Raw genomic sequence first — 19844 nt, 5'->3', positions numbered from 1 at the left:
ATATTACAGATGATTAAATCTATCTCATTTTGACACTGAAGCTTTATTCCCCACTAAAGCCAGTGCATCATCACAATAATTGTTATATTTGCGGTACAATTACGACATATTATGGCTTTCACCAGAATTTATCAACTTTGGAGATGATCGAAACAAATCTTTAACCCGGACCCACATTTTCATTCCAGCCCATGTTTTCAGTCATGCCCGGCCTGGCGACCAACGCCAATGGCGGCGCGGCGGCAGCGTTCAACCCCTACCTTGGCCCCGTGTCGCCTGGCCTGATGCCCGCTGAGATCCTGCCCAGCGCTCCCGTACTGCTCACCAGCAACGCCAGCGTCCCCGTCCCGGTCGCCACCGCAGCACAGAAACTAATGAGGACAGATAGACTGGAGGTGAGATGCACAGAAACATGTATGATGGAGAATTTGAAATCATTATTGGATCACATCGATCCAAACGCGAGTAAGCGCAGCGGCCACTGAACATTATTTCACGGCAAAGCAGAGCACTTAGCCTTTGAAATATGGGACGTGTCTTAATATTAAAGACACTTTCCCCAAACAGCATCTGTGTGTAGACTTTAATTATGTATCCAGTACACAGCATGTGTACTCTACACTAAGCCATTACCATAATATGGTCATTACCCACACTTAAGCGAAGAGGAAGTGACATTAATAAAAACAGCTCTGTGCACACATTAACCCAGTTCAAGTTTCCCAGAATCACCGCGAAACTAGTCAAAAAAGAAAAAAAAAGCCTTCCTTTTCCTATGAAACCAATCAGTCACATGATAAGCGCCGCTCGCCTAGCTGTGCGCAGCTAATCATGAATTGGACTGTGGCTCAATATCATCTATTATGCAACCCCACCCGGGAAGCAACGGCGGCAGAATAACAAGCCGATCGTTAGGTTGCAGGCGGGTGGTGGGCGACGAAGTTAGGAGGGTTGCATTTAACATGAAACAGTGGGCGGCCAGGTAATTGATGGCGGCGGGGGTGGTGATGAGGAAGTCGCCAGGCAGACGACATGCAGAGTGCGGGGATTGGATCAGTGGCAGGACAGAAGAGATGGTGGGGCCAGACAGGGCGGAGCTAAGAGAAAAATCAATTTGAAGACCCGTCGTGGTAGTCGAGGGGCGAGGCCAAAGGACGCTATCAGATGCAGAAGACAGGGACGGGCTTTCGGTTTCATTGCAGAGTCAAATGTCACACTGGAGACAAGAGCAAGCTGGCAGACTGTTGTGTTTTCAGCACAATTATTTGCATTTTCATTCAAACCCAGATGAACAGAAAACAGTCCAGACCATGACCATAAGAAGATGGTTATTTCTTTCACATTGTGTGGAGATTATCTCCTTCTTTTGCTGTTTATTTACTTAGACTTATAATAAGAAGAAGAAAAAGAATAGTGTTCTTGTATTTCTTGCTTTTCTGCAATACACTTAGTTTGTCTGAATGTATAACTTTGGAATCTTGAAAGACATAAAATGAAAACACAATTTTTAGCAAACACTTGTTTTGGTTTGGTTTTATTTGCTGTCAGGCTAACGATTCTGTTCAAGTTTATTTTTGGTGTGTAAATTTGATTTCATTTTACTATCTTGTACATTTTATTTCATGTTTCTTATTCTAAGCAGTAGTGCCAATTTTTATGTTCATTGTTGTGGTGGTTTTACAATAGCTTGTAATAACATCTTTTAAAAGAGCAATATTTTAATTTCATTTGTATCCATTATTGAAGGCATTATTAATTACAAAATATCAACCATTAGACCAGGCAACAGTTTTTACAAAATAAGTTACTCAGAGAAGTAAGTGATAAACTTTTTTTGTTGATTCCGAATCAGCACCCGTTTGAAAACTCTCCACTCATTCATTTTCCGATCAGTTTATCCTCACATGGCTCGGGGAGGGCTGGAGCCTATCCCAGCCATCTTTGGGCAGTAGGCGGGGGACACCCTGAACCGGTTGCCAGCCAATCGCAGGGCACACAGAGACAAACAACCATCCACGCTCACACTCACACCAAGGGACAATATGGAGTGTTCAATCAGGATGCCATGCATGTTTTTGGAATGTGGGAGGAAACCGGAGTACCCGGAGAAAACCCACGCAGGCCCGGGGAGAACATGCAAACTCCACACAGGGAGGCCGGAGCTGGACTTGAACCCAATACCTCTGCACTGTGAGTTTGACACGCTAACCACCGGACCACTGGGCCGCCTTTGAAAACTCAAGAAAAAGAAATGAAGGGACATCAGGTTTTCATACTACTACTAACAATATTTAGGAATATTCATGAATTATGGGTAAGGTTCAGCAACAGGTGGAAAGCTTTTTTTCTGAAACGTCAGAGCTGCAAAGAATTGGTAAAATCCAGATTGAACAAGTTTTTACGTGTCAAACTTGCTGTCAAACCCAAAATGAAAATATCTCAAAAACTTAATGTGCTCCCAAAAAAGTAAGACATTTGTTTCAGTCAGTGTCAAAAATTAGTGAGAAGACAGATCAAGTCATCTCTGATTAAAATTTGCTGTTGACCTGTGTTTTTCTGATTGCTATTATTGTTGTTGTTCTTTTATCCTGATTATATTTCATTTTTCTCAGTCACTCTTCTTCATCCTCTTTCCACACAACCATCCCATTTTCATTTTCATTTCATGTAAAGTCATCTGCTGTTCCTGTGCCTTTTCCAGTAATGACTTTCTTTAGGCTTCTGATTGGACAAAATAACCTTCTGGTTACATCATCGTTGTAAGATGAGATTTCTTTTTTTCTTAAAACGTGCTGGTGATTTACCCCCCTTTGGTCATCATTTACTAAGTAAATTCATCAGGAACTCGTTTTGCTAAAAATATCTAAGCAGCCAGACATATTTGACTTGCTGCTGTGCCATTCAAAATAAACAGAGCTGGAATTTGGTGGAATATCATGCGCTGCAGTGGACGGATACGTTACACACAATTTCACTCAGTCGCGGAGGAAATCTCCTATTTTAGAAGACAAGCAGCTCTGTAAAAATATTTTCCAGAACTTTCCATCTAATTCTCTGTTTGTCTTCGCTTCAGCGTTGCCGTAGGTAGGGTGGTGCTTCCAGACTCGCAAAAACCCACATGTTGCTTTTTACCTGCGAGCTGCTCTGATGCAAATGGCGAGAACGACGGTTGCCATGGGAATGCAAACATGATTAACGGGCCCTTCATTTGCTTCCCAACCAAAGCACTCTGAGCCGGTTACAGCTCACGCTAATGCATGATTAAGCACTGTTAAGGGAGACAGGCCGGTCCACGTTGGCTGCAGGGAACATCAAATTGCTCCAATTTGGGCTCACTCTCTTTTTTGACGACTCTTCTTTCTTTTTTTCGTCTTTTTTAACCAGCCATATGCTGTCTACCTCACTTCCACACACGCGTGTCTACGAGATCCCGATCTCTCTGTCCTTTGCTCCAAATTCATCATCTTCCCCCATGTTTCCTCTCCCTCCCTCCATCGCCCACCTCGCCAACATCTGCCTGACAACAAGGCGGCCTTTTTTTTTTTTTTCTCAACAAGGCCAGCTGTGGCGATGGTGGAGCCGGGAGGGGATGAATGTGTGTTACGTGTGTATATTTAGAGAGCTACGTGGAGGTCTTCACCCATCTTTTCGCTCTGATTGGCGTTTGTAGATGATTAGCTATCATGGTGACAGACAGTTTGTGCACAAATCGCTTTATGCGTGCAGACAGCGGGGCTGATGAACAGAAAAAAAGGAGTGGGGGCAGAGATATACATACACAGGGTGTTATGATAGTAAATCTGTTTGAGTGAGATTGAGACTCAGCAGAAGCAGACTGAGCTCAAGCGGAGACGCTAAGTTATTGCGCGCCTCTTGAAAGTGTCAAAATGTAATTCTAAAGGAATAAAAAACATCTCATTTAATATGTGCGCTAACCTTGTGTTTGTGTGTGTGTCTGGGTAAATACGTCAATTTCAGGCTCCCTCTTTTTCAGTTTACAGTTCTCATATTTCCCATGGGCCTCACTGAGCAGCCAGGCCCTCGCTTTCCGCAACCATTTGCTGCTCTCTATCGTCCCGTCGAGGAAGAGCAACGCGGCCCATTTGAGTAACGCTTCAACGCGACTTGATTGATGAGCCCGTAAAAACGAGTGGTAGTCACGCTCTGTTCTACCTATCAATCGAGAGTTATGACTGCACCCGTCAATTAGATTGATTGTCTCTGCATGCCCGAAGTGATCATCAGCTTATGAACAGGAGAAGCGAATTCATTAATTTGTCAAACGCTGGAAGTAAATGAAGCTGTGGATTACAGACGGCTTGTGTCTTTGCATTTTTAGTGTGTTTTTCAAAATCCTTGTTCTCAAAATAGCATTTGCCACATTCTGTCAAGGCTTTCTTGGGCTCACACGTGGATATGGAGGCGGATTTGGAGCACGTCTGTTGCTCCGGCAGAGTCGAATGAAGCTTGGCCTGCCGGGTCCGCCCGGCTCCAGAGATGGTGGCAGCTGTATACTACATTTGATAATAATATTACGTTTTCTCTCTCTACCTCTCCAGTGTAAATGTAGCTTGAACTGAAGACTCTAAATTGCCTATACAGTGGAACCTTGATGTAACCGTTTGATTGGAAGCAGGGGGGTGTTCCGTAGAGCCGATGGTCTGTTTCATCAAAGTACATTTTTTCGGAGCCTAAAAATGCTTGAAGCAGTTTTAAAAGTTTATCCAAACCTACCTTGTTCGTGCTTGGGAGTAAGAAGAATAAGGGCATCACATTCACGGGCCATAACGTTAGCGATTCCTTTTTTTCACCTATGTCATGATTAGATGCCATAAAGAAAGGCCTTCCGAAAAAAAAAAACTGTGTACTGTACTATAAACAGCATGTTCGAGAGACCGGTGATATGAACAGGTAGATATGTGCTTATGGCGCTGCTAAGCTAATATCTATGCTTTCCATTACCTTTGACGGGAATTTGCCACTGTCAACATGGCCGCCATATAAACACAGGTTTTAGCCTACTCTAGTGTACCGTCTATCTTTGAAACGTGACCAGTCTCTGACAGTGTCACAGGGCCAGTAAACGCCGCCAATTTTGGAAATAACAGACTTCAACAGCTGTTTTAAGAGGAGCATTTTGAGCAGAGTGAAAACGTTTTTCTCTCCGTTGAATCCGGGGTATGTTAGTTGCGGGTCCATTAGTTCCTAGTTTCACAGTGTTCAAGGTGAGTGTGGTTGGTTGTTGTCGATATTTATGCTGTGATTGGCTGTTGAACAGTCCATAGTCTCCAGCATACCTGCAACCCACGCGAAAAGAACTATATGCATGAATGGCTCGATAGAATTAGAATCTACAAACCGTGCAAATTTGGGGTATTAGACCGAGGGTCCGCTGTATCTAATATTATTACGTGCTTTAGAACTTACGTGTTTGTGCCGCAGGTATGCCGGGAGTACCAGAGGGGTAACTGCATGCGTGGCGAGAACGACTGCCGCTTCGCGCACCCGTCTGACAGCACCATGATCGACACCAACGACAACACGGTGACGGTGTGTATGGACTACATCAAGGGCCGCTGCTCCCGGGAGAAGTGCAAGTACTTCCACCCGCCTGCCCACCTACAGGCCAAAATCAAAGCGGCTCAGCATCAAGTCAACCAGGCGGCAGCCGCTGCAGCCATGGTAGACACCCTCGCTATTGACTTTGAATGAATACATGTGGCCAGTCGAACATATGATGATATGTACTTACTACTTGTGAGGTTGTAATCAGAGCACTCGTCTATGTTTCGCTTTATCTTTCAGCGGAATTTTACCTGTGCTCGACGACAGTCTCGAAAAGTATCGCATTGCATAACATGCATCCATCCATCCATTTTCCGATTCGCTTATCCTCAGAAGGGTCGCGTCGGGGCGGGGTGCTGGAGCCTATCCCAGCTGTCTTCAGGCAGTCGTCAACCGGTTGCCAGCCTACTGCCCGAAGACTGCTGAGATAGGCTCCAGCATGCCCGCGACCGTCGAGAGCATGAGCGGAATAGAAAATGGATGGACGAATGGATGGATGGATGGATGGACATAAACAATGAAAACAAAGTCAAATTACTGAGATGTCAAAGACGCATCATAGAAAGGTTTTGTCAAACCAGTCCAACCAAAACTCAATTTATTCCTGCTAGTGATGCCGCTTACCTGTTTCTCCCCACAATTATGATAACAATGTGCATGTTCTGGTTACGGGCGGCCCGGTAGTCCAGTGGTTAGCACGTCGACTTCACAGTGCAGAGGTACCCGGTTCAATCCCAATTTCAATTTCTGTGTGGAGTTTGCATGTTCTCCCCGGGCCTGCGTGGGTTTTCTCCGGGTACTCCGGTTTCCTCCCACGTTCCAAAAACATGCGTGGCAGGCTGATTGAACTCTCTGAAATTGTCGCTAGGTGTGATTGTGAGTGTGGATGGTTGTTTGTCTCTCTGTGCCCTGCGATTGGCTGGCAACCGATTCAGGGTGTCCCCCGCCTACTGCCCGAAAACAGCTGGGATAGGCTCCAGCACCCCCCACGACCCTAGTGAGGATCAAGCGGTTCGGAAAATGGATGGATGGATGTTCTGGTTTCTCTGTGGTTCAAAACTGTATTGCAATGATTACTTTTTTTTTTCCACACCGACTCACAATGCACTGCTGCCCACCTCGCCCATGACGCACTGCTTGCTGAGTTATGTTAATGCGCTTCAATTCCATTGGCCCATTGCCATCATGTGCTCGCCGCCTGCTAATTAAGACTCAGTCGGCTGTCAAATCACCGAAGCGGCCCCTCGACACGGCTTTCGATCCGGTACCTATGACCTTTCATCTCTTGGCCTGGCATGTCGCCGTACTCTCCGAGATGTTTCATTTACATGGGCTGATGAACTGATTCGAATGGAATTAACAAAATGTCCTCAAATAGTGGCCTTGACAAGATTCCACGTATTTCTGTTGTGGAGGCTCAACCATCCAAGCAAAATAAATGACTTCAAAGACATCACAAAATTTTCATTGAACCATGTGAGTCATATCACTGAAGCAAATCCGTCCACATGCGCTTCCAAGAAAGACAAATTCTTCAGGTTGTCTGTGTCAAATGATATTCATGACCATGAACAGTGCATGTGCGTGTTAATGCTAACTTAAGTTGAAGTTAACCAAAACAACTTCAAAGTAAAATAACATGTAGTGCATCCGTGCTACTGATATCGAATCTCTTCGTCTGCGTGAAATAAAAAACTAAGAACGCCCTTGGACTTACGGTACTTAGAAGCCCGACACAAGGTCACGCGGCAGTGCTCGGCAATAGTGCCTCTTGTTTGCTGAAACCTGATTTTTTTTTTTTTACATTTTCCTTTCGTACTGTGGTTTTCCTCGAAAATAAGAGTTCCGAAAAATTGAACAGAATGTCAGCGACAACCGGAAATGGTCGGGTTGGCTGAGATTAAATATGGAAGTTCCACATTAGAGCGTTGTCTAATAGTCAATAAACGACATGCATCTTGTATCACTGGAAAAAAGACGGTGGTGTGACGTATAAGTATAAAATTCATTCGATACAGTCCTCATTTTTAACAATTGTACACGGTACAGTATATATTCATGGAAATCTGTGTTCAACTACAAAGTGTCAAATGGTGAAAATATGGACAAATAAAACCCACCACCACACTCCAACGTTCATAGGAGCATGACTTAAAATGTTCACATGAACATACTATTTTATTTTTTAAAATATATAATAAAGATGCGCCCTCGGGTATTATCGACATTGGAGTAAGGAAACGCCCCTGGCCATTGGATGAGGAAATAGAGCATGTTTGTATACTTCAAAGCCCTCCTCAAAACTCACTTGTATTCTTTGGCGTTCGACTCAGCATGACTTAGATTTGTTCTTGATTTTACTGTTTGGTGCTTTCTACCGGCTTTATTACCGATTTGTCTTACTTTTTATTGTGCATGTTCAATCGCTCCATGTACAGCACTTTGTATGCAGCGATGGCTGTTTGAAAGTGCTCTATAAATACTGTTGACTTGACTTGACTTGATCACAATGTCAGATTCTTGAATACAAAGTAGAAAAGATTAACAAATCATTTGTTATGCTTCTCAAATGAAAAGAATATGTCTAATTACATTCACATCTTTCAAGGTCAGTTCATCTATAATGCATGTGGAATGTATGTTTTGTGTCTAATATGGTCGTCTTGGGTGGTATAGTCAACATTTGCGATTGTTCTGAAGCTTATAGCACTGTCGTCTTCGTAGCTGTCCTCATTTGCAATTTAGTGGTCGAGCCTCGCATCGAGACAGCAAAATTTCTATTTTTATTTTCATCATGAGGTACATAATCTAAATCAGAGGTGCCCATTACGTCAATCGCGATCGACCGGTAGATCGCAAGGGGTGTAGAGGAGAAAAACAAACAAACAACCATTTGCGTGTCTTTGATCTGATCTTCAGTCCAAAACGTTTGGGCACCCCTGATCTAAATGATAGTGTCACCCCCCAGCCCCCTGTTTGCCTCGAATGTTTCGTTCCGTAATGCTCGCTTTTGTTCCTCTCATCAGGGACTCCCTCCCGTCCTGTCCCCTTTACCAAAGAGACCCGCACTTGAAAAAGCCAACGGTGCCACCACCATGTTCAACGCTGGTGTTTTCCAGTACCAACAGGCCCTGGCCAACATGCAGTTCCAGCAGCAGGCTGCCTTCATCCCGTCGGGTGAGTCCTGACGCAGAAGCGTTGCGCTGTGCATGCTCAATGACTGCCGAGTCAGTGGAACGGATATCAGCATGCTCTTGTCTACCGTCTGTGTGAAAGCTATTGGAACAGTCGTAGATTCAAAGTATGCTTTCTATTTGATGATTTTGTGTTAATTCCACAATTCGACGCAAAATTATAATTGTTACTAGCTTGGTAGAAAATAGGAGACGCAGAAAACTGCATACTAAACAGACGTAAACCGGATTTTGAAGTCAAAGCAGGGCTTAGCATGCGATGACTTTTGGCGTGTGCGTGTGTGTGTGTGTGTGTGTGTGTGTGTGTGTGTGTGTGTGTGTGCGTGTGCGTGTGTGTGTGTGTGTGTGTGACGCAAAGATAATTGAACTGCAACAATGCGTCACAGTCACAATCTGGATCCATGTATGCAAATGCAAAAAAGTATTGATACTGTGTCTGCATTTTACCACGCTTTTGTTTTTCAATCAAGTCGGCATATCCACTCAGTCGACGGCAACTGAGAAACAAACAATTGTGCATACAAGAGACAAGAAATATTTGACAGTAAACATGCTCCAACTAACACATTTTGTATGATGGTTTACTAATTTCATCAACGGTCGTCATTGAGTATGGCGATGGTGTTGTCATCCAGGTGAAAGACAATCATGTCTGGTTTTTATGAGTGACTTTTCTTTGTTTTGTTTGTTTGTTTGTTTGTTTGTTTGTTTGATTGTTCCCCTCCCTTTCCACTCCACTCCCTGTTGCAATGCATGATGGGCAGGCTCGATATTGTGCATGACGCCTGCAACAAGTGTTGGTAGGTGCCAGCTTTCCTTACACATTTGACTGTCGTATGTTTCATGGAAAGCCGATATACCGATGTGAAATGAGATGCGCACTAGCAATATTTGGCTGAACTTTTCATTTTTTTAATTAAATTTTTTAACTTTTAAATCACCCGTGTATGCTCTGCTGCAGGTCTGCCTGCCACCTAATGCTTGTTGCAGTCTGTATTTTTCCCCAAGCTCGCTGACACCACATTATGCTGCCAGGCTATAAACATGAGGGATTTACTTCATGAGTTATCTCGTAATATAATTCGTAGTACAAGTTAATATAAAGGGCATCCCGAAACTACTTTGAGTCTCCCTTCAATGTATCATGCTGAAGTAAAATATCACCTATAAGAATATTGAATTCTTGTTATAGGTTGAGTGTCATTTTTGGTCTTATTTTTTACCTTTTTCTTTTTTAATTAAATTGGGGGCTGGAAGATCCACATTTTTTAATTATGCGGCCCGTTCCATTATTTTTTAATAAGGAAACGAAAATAACTCATAGAAATTGTAATGAAATATTGTACATGTAAGAGCGATATAATCTTTTATTTTGCTGTTGTGGGGCACAGACAATATTTGTATTCATTGAAAAAAAATAATTACAATGAATCTGTAAATAGGCACACTCCTTTGCCAATGAGCTCTGTTTATTTATCTTCCTTCAGAATATTTCAACTCACATGGGGCCATATTCACCCATTGGGTGGCATTTTAAGCGTTTATTTGTTTTCTCCAGTCCAGACTCCAGACACACCCACGCGAAAACACCAAGGAGTCATGATTCATGAATCCACTTGTTTCCACTTGTAACTATCATTAAAATCTGAGGAAAAAGATCCATGACGGGCCACTTTAAATTTGAAAAGACCTGATTTCAGAGCGGTTGCCGTGTTGTCAGCCCGTTGGGGCGTGCATGAATAAGAACATTTTTATTTCATCAGTATGACATAAATTCAAAAAAAGTAGGATACCCAGAAGGCGGATTGAACAAGGAACGTCCATATTTCCCAGAGTGCATCTCTGGCATGACGGTAGGGAAATGACAGACTTAAGTCGATGGGACACTTAACATTTTCCCACTTACCTACGTGGGAGAATATGACCTGTAGTGAATCCATTGTAAACAAAACTGCCCAGATCGCTCATGTTTCCGGCCCCTCCCATATGCTGGCATACAAAAGATGCTGCTCATGAGCTGTGGTTCCAACGCTTGTGTGTGTGTGTCTATGTGTGTGTGTGCGTGTGCGTGTGCGTGTGCGTGCGTGTGCGTGTGTGTGTGTGTGTGTGTGTGTGTGTGTGTGTGTGTGTGTGTGTGTGTGTGTGTGTGTGTGTGTGTGATCTTTCCCTCCCCAAGTACCCATGATGCACGGTGCTACTCCGGCCACTGTGTCTGCAGCCACCACATCTGCCACAAGTGTTCCCTTTGCAACCGCCACAGCCAATCAGGTTTGCTCCTTTCTCTTTACCTGCGCCCTCCACTGGTTGTCTGTCTCCCACAATGCAGTCTGTGGATACGCCTCCTGATTTATGATGAATAAAAGCAGGAGGTTAAACGTAGCTGAGATGATCGATGTACTCCAAGTTCGATTTGTGAGCTCGATAGAACATGTTTCTCCGCTTTGTTTTTTCATGCCGTGTTGTTTTTTACTCTTTTCTTTTAGATTCCGATGATATCTGCGGAGCATCTGACTAGTCACAAATACATGACCCAGATGTAGGAGCCTCACTCACAACAGTATGTATTTATAACTCGTCCTGCGAACAAAACCGACTCCCGTCGTATTAAAAACATGAATAGAAAAGGTTGCGACAGATACACAGACCGGATTAAAAGATGTACAGGAACATGAAATTTTAAGACTGTAGTTGACTTGATTTTCCTTTTAATTATTTTTTTACAAAGTAATTTTTTTTTCAATTGAACTTAAATATCATCACCTCAGTGAAATTGAGGAAGATAGCATTTTTGTCCCAGCTTGAGAGCCCACCTACTGTTAAATATTACTGTAGTTCTATAATGAGTAGTAATTTTTTTGCAGATTCGGAATGAAATGCAGGACAAAGTTAGCCTTAGTAATATTAAACATTTTGAGTTGACTTTCATGGTAAAAAAAAAAGTCAGTTTTGTGCCCTCCTTGAATGGTCATTTTTATGCAAAAGACGCTCTACACTGGAAACAGAATGAACAGTTTTTGGTTATTTTGTTTATATAATACAATACAATACACCTTTATTTATATCGCGCTTTCACAACAGCTGTAACAAAGTTTTCTTCAAATTCGTGGGGGGGGGGGTGTTTTTTTTTTTTGTTATGTTATGGTGATCTTTTATCGATGCATTTTGTCCGTACTTAAAATTGCATTTTTGTCATACATGTGGTTCAGAAGTGCCTGGTCCCATGTGGCCCTCCAAGAGCACTGACGAAAATTGGAAAAATTGGATTCAACTCTGACCTATTTTCTTTGACAACAAATAACTAGAACTTCAAAGCACTGCAATTAAGTAACACGATACTTTATTTTTGTTTGTGACTACTTGCCAGGTGGATAAGGAGCCAAGACCAGCGATTCATCAGGCAACCGATTTAGAACCTGCTGAAACCACACGTCAACAACAACAGAGTTGGTGGAGTTTGCTCCAGTCATTTCACCCACACAGCATACAGTACATCTAAAGAGCGCCTTCTTCCTCCTCTCTGCAAAGCGAGGGCGCGTTTACCTTTATTCACCGGGCACACTTTGAATGTGAAGCGAATAAGACGATGGGCCGCGTCCATTGAGGCAAAGGAGGAATGGCGGCATCTTTTTTTGTTCATTGGTTGTCTCATGTATTTACTCAAAGGTGCACCTTATATTTCAGTTGAAAGAGACGAAGAAGAATTAGACTGCGTCATGAAGGTTTTTGTGTTGTTTTAAATCATCCCCTCCACCCCCCCCAAAAAAAAAGGGCCACACATGTGCTAATATGACAATGGTACTGCGGTCACGCAAAACAATGGCTTTCCCTTTAAGGCGTCACTACTCGTCTTTGGTCCCGTCACGACCAAACACTGCTGATACGAAATCCTCAACTCTTCTGCGATGAGGTCAACCAAGATGTGGAATTTGTGTTCAGTCGCCAGGACAATGCAAGCGGGCATGTGATTAGATTTTTTTTGGGGGGGGGGTCGTTCCGATTTTTTTTAGTGTCGATGTGATGTTGTGGTCAGACATTTGTTTGTCTGAATTTTCAGATTTTTAGCAAAGGTTTTTTGATTTTGATTTTTCATTTTTTATGTGGTGTTTTTGTGGTTCGATTTAAGTGGGGTACACACAAACTGACAACTGAGATGAATTTGAGCCTTTTCGCACATTTGCAAAGAAAGTCAGAAAAGGCACCATTTGCACCGGTTAACATTTTTTCCCTTTTTCTTTCTTTTTAAATCAGAGATACTAGCAAACCAGATACTTTTTTTTTGTCTTGCACATCAGGTTTTCAGAATACGATACTACTATTAATAATAATAACAATAATATGTACAACAGTAACATATTTAGTACCATTTATAAATTACATTTGACAAGGTTAAGCAACAGGTGGATTTTTTCTGAAACATCATAGCTTTAAATTCCAACACATGGAGAAATCTTAATGGCGAAAGCATTCATAGGACACATTTCAAAACAAAAACTAAAAATATCTCAAAAGCCTGATGTGCTGCAAAAAAAGTAAAGACGGGTTTTAAATCAGCATCAAAAATACATTAAGGGACATATAAAGCCATGTCTGATTAAAATTTGCTGTGTTATAGTATGTTTTTGAAAGGTTAACCTGCCTGATTGTGTGGAGCGCGTTAAGAGTGATTTAAAAAAAAAATCCTCCACGGAAACAGTCGGGACGGGCCATTGTAAATGTTAAACCTCTGCAATATTTATAATAGCAAATCCTTATGTGTGTGGTCAACATCAGATTCAGCCCATCTGTGATAGCGACGTGAAACAGAACAATAACCAGTCGGGAATGGCCCTGAAACTCAAACTGCTGCCAGACATAAAAAGAGGAGTAACTGGTTGTGTCAAGGTTTTGCAATAATATGAACCCCCCCACCCAGCCCCTTGCCCCCAGAAAAAAAAAAGACTAAGTAAAGTTTCAAACCTCAATGTAGCTATGAGACAAACTAAGGGCCTTTTCGGAAAGTCACCTCGCCGAACCTTTGTTGAATGATGTCATCAAGTCAAGGATGGATGAAAAGGTGCCTCACATTTTCTTGTGTTTACAGCTCTCACGCCATCCATAATTCGAGCAGCTATGGATAGTAATGCTAGATTTGTTTTTGAGGCGTGTTTTTTTAAACCTTCTGTTGCTACTGTTCTTTCAGATGATATTTTGATGCACCTTTTTTCATCTATGCTACTCTGCGTTTTTTGTTTTTTGTTTATTTTTATGGACTTCGCAAGTCTTTGCATCGTCTGCTAGCTTGGTTGCTGGTCTGTTGCTTTAAATTTGACTGCCACAAAAGATTGTAAAAACCCTCACGGAAAGGTTGGTCAGGAGGCTTGAAGGTTGCATCGAGGCACCTTTCTGAAGCATTTTTAGAATTCATTCTCCCAAATACTTCAGGGTCACCGCGCTCAGATGAAAAGAGTTGGTCCCTCTTTGTTTATTTCTTCCTAGACTACTAGTTTTTTCTTCTTTGTGTTTACCGGCATTCTGGATGCGCTGCGGCTCAATGCTGCCTGTAAGCAGAAATTTTCAGTGTGTGGGTGTGCTGTGTTTCTCATCACGAGTACACCATACCCTGGAAGAGAAGTAAGATCATGTTGATTTCTTTTTATGGTCTTGTGTTGGGTCTTTTTTAAAAGTCGGTTAACCCTTTCAGGGACCACGGTTACTACAGTGGACAGCTTATCCTGTTATCAGGTTACAGGGTTCCATGAAAGGGTTAAAATGCAATGTGTGTACCCCGCTTTTGGGATTCATTGGAGTTTGTCAATTCCTCAGTATTTCATGGATGGGTAGCGCGTTGAAAGTAACACACAAAAAAAAAACCTAAATGAAACGCAAAGGTTACGATTGTATCCCTCATGTAAAGCCTTAGAATGTACCGTCGGGTCAGCACATTGCAACATATCATTGGGAAGCCATGCAATGCCGCACTCGTTTGAATTCTTTTTCATTCTATTTATCTCGATTATACCGCATCGTGGAGTGTCTCTTTACGTGTTCCCTGATCTTTAACTGAAACTCGGTGTATGTGCGTTTTGATTTGAATAGGACTTGACGGTAATGTTAGTTATTTTGTTCGTTATGCGTACCGACCAGATGCATATTGGTGTTCACTCCTCTTCTCTCTTTGTGTTCTCGAAAGCAAAATTATGATATTTATATACTCTATCCATTTCAAATAATATCTATTGTTTGAATATTTTTACTCTCCTTGGAAATTGGGCCATGTTGAAAAAAACAAACCGTATATTTTTATTTTTATTTTCTTGGTGAGGTCCCGTGACAGAACGTCTCTGCTCACTCAGCCAATTGCAGACAAAATGGAGAGGAGGGTGGTGGGGGTAAGCTCCCAAGGTGATTTTTGCACTTCTGTACATAGTCAAAAAAAAAGAGAGAAATCATGTATATTGAGATCTTATTTTGAATAAAAAGAAATGTCTATAATGACAGAGCGTTTTGTTAGGATAACCACAATTAAAAAAAAAAAGGCTGAACAAAAAGAATCGCTTGCATCCAAAGGACGCGGAGTTGTCATTGGCTAACCCGGTCCCCTCTTCTGGAACGGCCAATGTCGCTCTTAATTTTTTTTTCTTTATTTTCTTTTTCTTTTTGTTGTCAGCCGCTTGTAGTTTGCCCGGTAACCTTCCGGAGGAGGCGTGGGGGGCGGGGGGGGGGGGGGGGGGGGGTCACTACCCTCACTGCACTGACAGGCCTGTGAGGCCGAACCAACATACCACATACTGTCTCTTTAACTTGGGGACAAATGCATGTTAACCATATAAACACACCTACACACACACACACACACACACACACATTACTAAGACAAAAGAGAACATCTTACAGATAAAGATGTATTTACAATATTCATACACTATCCGTATGTAATGGGATATGTACTTTAAAAAAAAGAAATATATAGAATATGTAGAATAGTGCTTTATTTGAAAAAAAAAATTAATTCTGAAACTACAGTTTAGTCACCACTTGGAGAGACATGCAGCACAACGCTCTTAATATGTTGTGTTCATGTAAACCAGGGGTCCCCAAACTTTTTCCTGTAAGGGCCAAATAACTTTTCCCTTCTCGGATGGGGGGCCGGTGTCAGTTTGTAACATAAACGATCGTAGGGGAGCTTAAAAAAATTTATTGTTTCCCAGAAAGCCACAGATAACCAAATAACCCTTTCCAGGTTCTTTACAGAAAAAAAAGTCAGGAAGCAAATAATAACACTATTTATGAAATAAATAATAACTAAATAACCCTCTCTGAGTTCTTCACAGAAAAAAACAGGAAATAAATAATAACTAAACAACTCTCTCTCTTTATAGCCCCTTGAAATACACAAAAAAAAAAGCTCTGACATCTTCGAGAACGCCACCTATCTTGTCTTGTTTATGTCTGCTACCGTCTTGTTCACGTGTTCTACTAATTGATCTGAGACACAACTAAAACACTGAAACATTCTATGGTGTGTATATAACTTTGTGACCTTGATTTCAACCCTATTTGCGTCATGGGTCATTTTGCCCCGAAGACCACCTTTGTACTTTTTTTGTACAGCTTCCATGGAAATGTGAATTAAAAACAACATTTCAATGTTTCTGCAGTTGGGGACAATCTAGGAAAAGTCATAAAATTTCAAGTAAAAAAAAAAAATCATTTAAGGGGGTTTTGGGGCGTTTTTAACACAGTGACCGGTCATTTTGACGCGAGGACAACAGGAGGGTTAGAGGTGTGCCCGCAGGCCGGATACGGCCCGCAGGCCGTAGTTTGGGGACCCCTGACGTAAACTGTGCTACTTTAGAAGATGAAACCGATTGACCAGGGCAACATTTTTGAAGGTTTTGGTCACCAGACCAGATCATCTCTCACCTGCGACTTGCCCGCATGCTTTGATAGAGGAAAAAACTTTTTGGGTTTGTTTTGTTTTGTTTTTTTGTTGTTGGTTGGTTTTGGGTTTTTTTTCTCTGCTCGTAGTACTAATGTGATGTATTCTGTCCTCTGCTGCTGTTTGTTTCTGCTTGTTTAACTGCGGCATGTCCCCCCCCCCCACAACCCCACCCCCTCCCTGTGTGTCAGACAAGAGATGAAATGCTAGTCTAAAGCCATAAAATGTTGAATATGAATGGGGCTGAGATGAAGCTCACCCGTTGTTTGTTTCCCCAGGGGGCCTGCACTGCTCTATTTGGTTCTTGCTGTTATGGATTAAAAAATGTAATTAAAAAACACACACAGGCACACACAGAAACAAACTGCATACATGACTTAAATGATGTATTTGTACAAGGAGAATGGGTGAGGTAATGATACCATTTGTTGTTATTCATCCGAACCTGATTGTGATTGGTCCTCCTGTGTCGAAAGCAGTTCTTGTCCCTTTAAGGATTCACCCCAGGGAGCCGAAAGACTGTGACACACCGTCCAGCCACAAGATGGAGCTGCCACTTTGTCAGGTTTGGTTTGCGGTGCATCAGCCAATGCCTGCAAATACATTAACAGTGGATGTAATGAAATATATTGTATTGTATTAAATTATAATAAATGATCAGTATCAGAGAGGTAGTAACGTACGTGTTTTGATTTTTTGTGTGTGTGTGTGTGGTTAAAAGTGGCGTCGGGACACATTGCCTCATTCTTAGAGTTGTTGATTATTTCTGTACACAAAAAGTGAAAAATATATTAAAATACTGCTTTTGTTTGTAACTGGATATATTCATTTTTAAAGCCATAGTGGAATAAAAATGACCACTTGACTACTGACTGACTGTGATGTCACGTGGGCGGATTACCGTAATGTAGGTACCTTCACGCAAGTTAAATTATTCAACAATTCATTTTAAATGCAGCACCGTGGGGTCCTTGCTGATTCATCACTTGGCCTATTTTTTTTTTTTTTTTTTGCGGAAGGTGCATCCAATTACATTGTGTGTGTTTGCAGCAGATGTGAGCGTGGAGCGAGTGCAGCAGCATTTCAATTCACGTTTCCCGAGAATGCAGCGATGTTGATCCTGAAGGTAGTACAGACAAACCCTCGGACGAACAACAAAACAAGCCACGCGGTTGTGTGATGGACACGATCTAATATCAAAAGAAATGAGGATATTCACGTTTGAGGCAGTATCGTGGTTGTAGTGTTCAATTGCAATCCATCACATTAAGATCTTTCGAGCTGTTTTGCTTTCTTTATACCTGAAATACGAACTGTTAGAACGCAAAAACCGGTGATGGAGCGCAACAGCACCACAACAATAAACACGGTTAATCACAGCAAAAAACTAAACTAGGCTTGCGGGAGTTCAGTGCTTGATTAACCAAATACATGTTGGCTGTAGAACTATGTGCTTTTCCTAACATGCAATTTTTTTATTTTTTGCTTGCTTTTGAACAGAAGCCTGACGTTTTGTGCTAACACTAGCAGCTACTTTTCAGAATACCATCAAACTTGTGAAGAAATAGAGCTCCAAAGTATGATGCTGCCACCACCATGCTTCATTATTGGTACAGTACTGTATTTTATTTTATTGTTTTTTTTGGGGGGGGGGGGGCAGTGTTGTTTGCATCAGAACTGTACGTTTTGGCCAACCAATAAGTATTATAACCAATACTAACCAATAAGTAATAATTCTGAAAAATGGTGTGCACTTACTTAGCTCTTTATCTACAACATTTATACACTCATCGGAGGCTGCTGCCTTGCCCACTGGGAGCAAGGGTTGAGGATTCTACCACTGGGCCATGATTAGTATTAGAATTACAAGAGAAACGTGCCACCTGGGTTTCATTGATGGTTCATTGATTATGCTATGGTTTAATGATCAAACCATAGCAAAATTCTGAAAAAGTAGTGGGCTTATATAGCACAACAGGATTTGTAATGCTTTATTTGAACTGCAAAGTTCACACAACAATAAACAGTATGGAAAATTATTTTTGATTGTGGGAATAACTATTAATTCCATTCTAAGGGAACAGTAATTGAACTCGGTTTTACAAATTGTCTTGTAATTTAGCCGTGTCCGTTCTGTCGAGTACGTGTGGTTCACATTTGGTGTCAGTCAGACAAAATATGAGTCAAATTTGTCTTTGAAAGACACTAGCACCATGATCATAAAATGGCTGCTTCAAACCAAAAAGGGAAGACTTTCTGAATTTTTGCCATCTGGTCCCCTTTGTGAGTCTCCGCATAGTAGACATACCTCACATTTCATGTTGCGTGAAAATGGCCTTTGGGGGGGCTCAACTTATGGGGAAAAAAATGAAAAATCTGGTTGCAGTAACTAACGAAACATTTTGACTAAAATGAACGTTGCCAAGTTTTCAGTATGGAAAAGCCTTGAGCTGATGATAAATGATTTATTTTGTCATTTCTTAATTTATATTTTTAGCCTAACAATAAAAACAAACTGCTATTATAAAAAATTAAATCTCTGGCAATAATAGTGTAAAAACGTGATTTCCAGCCTTATTCAGAGAGCATTATGGCGTATTTAAACATTTGGATGCTTAGAATGTGCAAGAAGAAGAAATCAGTGGCTGTCTATCATCTGAAGCTGTGACATTATAGGTCACTAAGAGCGCAGCCAGGGTGCAGCTGTACCCGCCCCCCTTCCCCCACGCATGAACAAACGCCATTCACACATGGACAGGAAGTCCGGAAATATATAACACTTGAGAGCTACAGTTTCCATTGTCGATTGGTTAACTTGCCTTTGTGGGTTTGTTGCGATGCAGTTAGAGGATGTCGCCAATGGTCAAAGATCCTGAGGAGGCAAACAATGTGAGCTAACGGATAATAATGTCTTCATCGAAAAGGCCATTTTTCACATCCGGAATGTAACCCGCAGGAAATTCCAGCAAAAAACGGCAATCGATTTTAGGTATTCTTGCCGAGTAAATCAGACAAACAAGTTTCTTCAATCTTGTGTTGCTACAATTTTACTTGTGTCTACAGTGCGTCTCATTTAAGCAGAACAATGGTCAAAAGTTCATATGCAGTATTTCAGTAGTTAAATTCTAATAGTGAAACTCAAATTGTGAACATGGTACAAGGAGTCG

General features: G+C 41.7%; 1 protein-coding gene and 1 long non-coding RNA gene across 4 annotated transcripts in view; both read left to right on the top strand.

Moving 5' to 3' along the window:
- The window catches only part of LOC127609050 (muscleblind-like protein 1), an 80414-nt gene extending 63055 nt beyond the window's left edge, over positions 1-17359 (top strand). For 2 of the 3 annotated variants that reach the window (XM_052078675.1, XM_052078674.1), the window contains exons 4-10: positions 189-395; positions 5443-5682; positions 8592-8742; positions 9524-9559; positions 10936-11027; positions 11243-11316; positions 12124-17359. In XM_052078675.1, the coding sequence (XP_051934635.1) occupies positions 189-395; positions 5443-5682; positions 8592-8742; positions 9524-9559; positions 10936-11027; positions 11243-11299 (783 nt within the window). In that variant the 3' untranslated portion in view covers positions 11300-11316; positions 12124-17359. The remainder of the gene's footprint in view (positions 1-188; positions 396-5442; positions 5683-8591; positions 8743-9523; positions 9560-10935; positions 11028-11242; positions 11317-12123) is intronic. The other variant, XM_052078676.1, reaches the window with a different exon arrangement.
- Positions 17360-17713: 354 nt separating this feature from the next.
- The window catches only part of LOC127609061 (uncharacterized), a 57704-nt gene continuing 55573 nt past the window's right edge, over positions 17714-19844 (top strand). The window contains exons 1-2 of the long non-coding RNA XR_007964463.1: positions 17714-17806; positions 18178-18287. This is a non-coding gene — a long non-coding RNA (uncharacterized LOC127609061). The remainder of the gene's footprint in view (positions 17807-18177; positions 18288-19844) is intronic.

The sequence above is a fragment of the Hippocampus zosterae genome, chromosome 10 (assembly GCF_025434085.1).
Source record: "Hippocampus zosterae strain Florida chromosome 10, ASM2543408v3, whole genome shotgun sequence".
NCBI lineage: Eukaryota > Metazoa > Chordata > Actinopteri > Syngnathiformes > Syngnathidae > Hippocampus > Hippocampus zosterae.
Note: the sequence above shows the minus strand (reverse complement) of the source record. Positions and strands in the feature narration are given on the sequence as shown.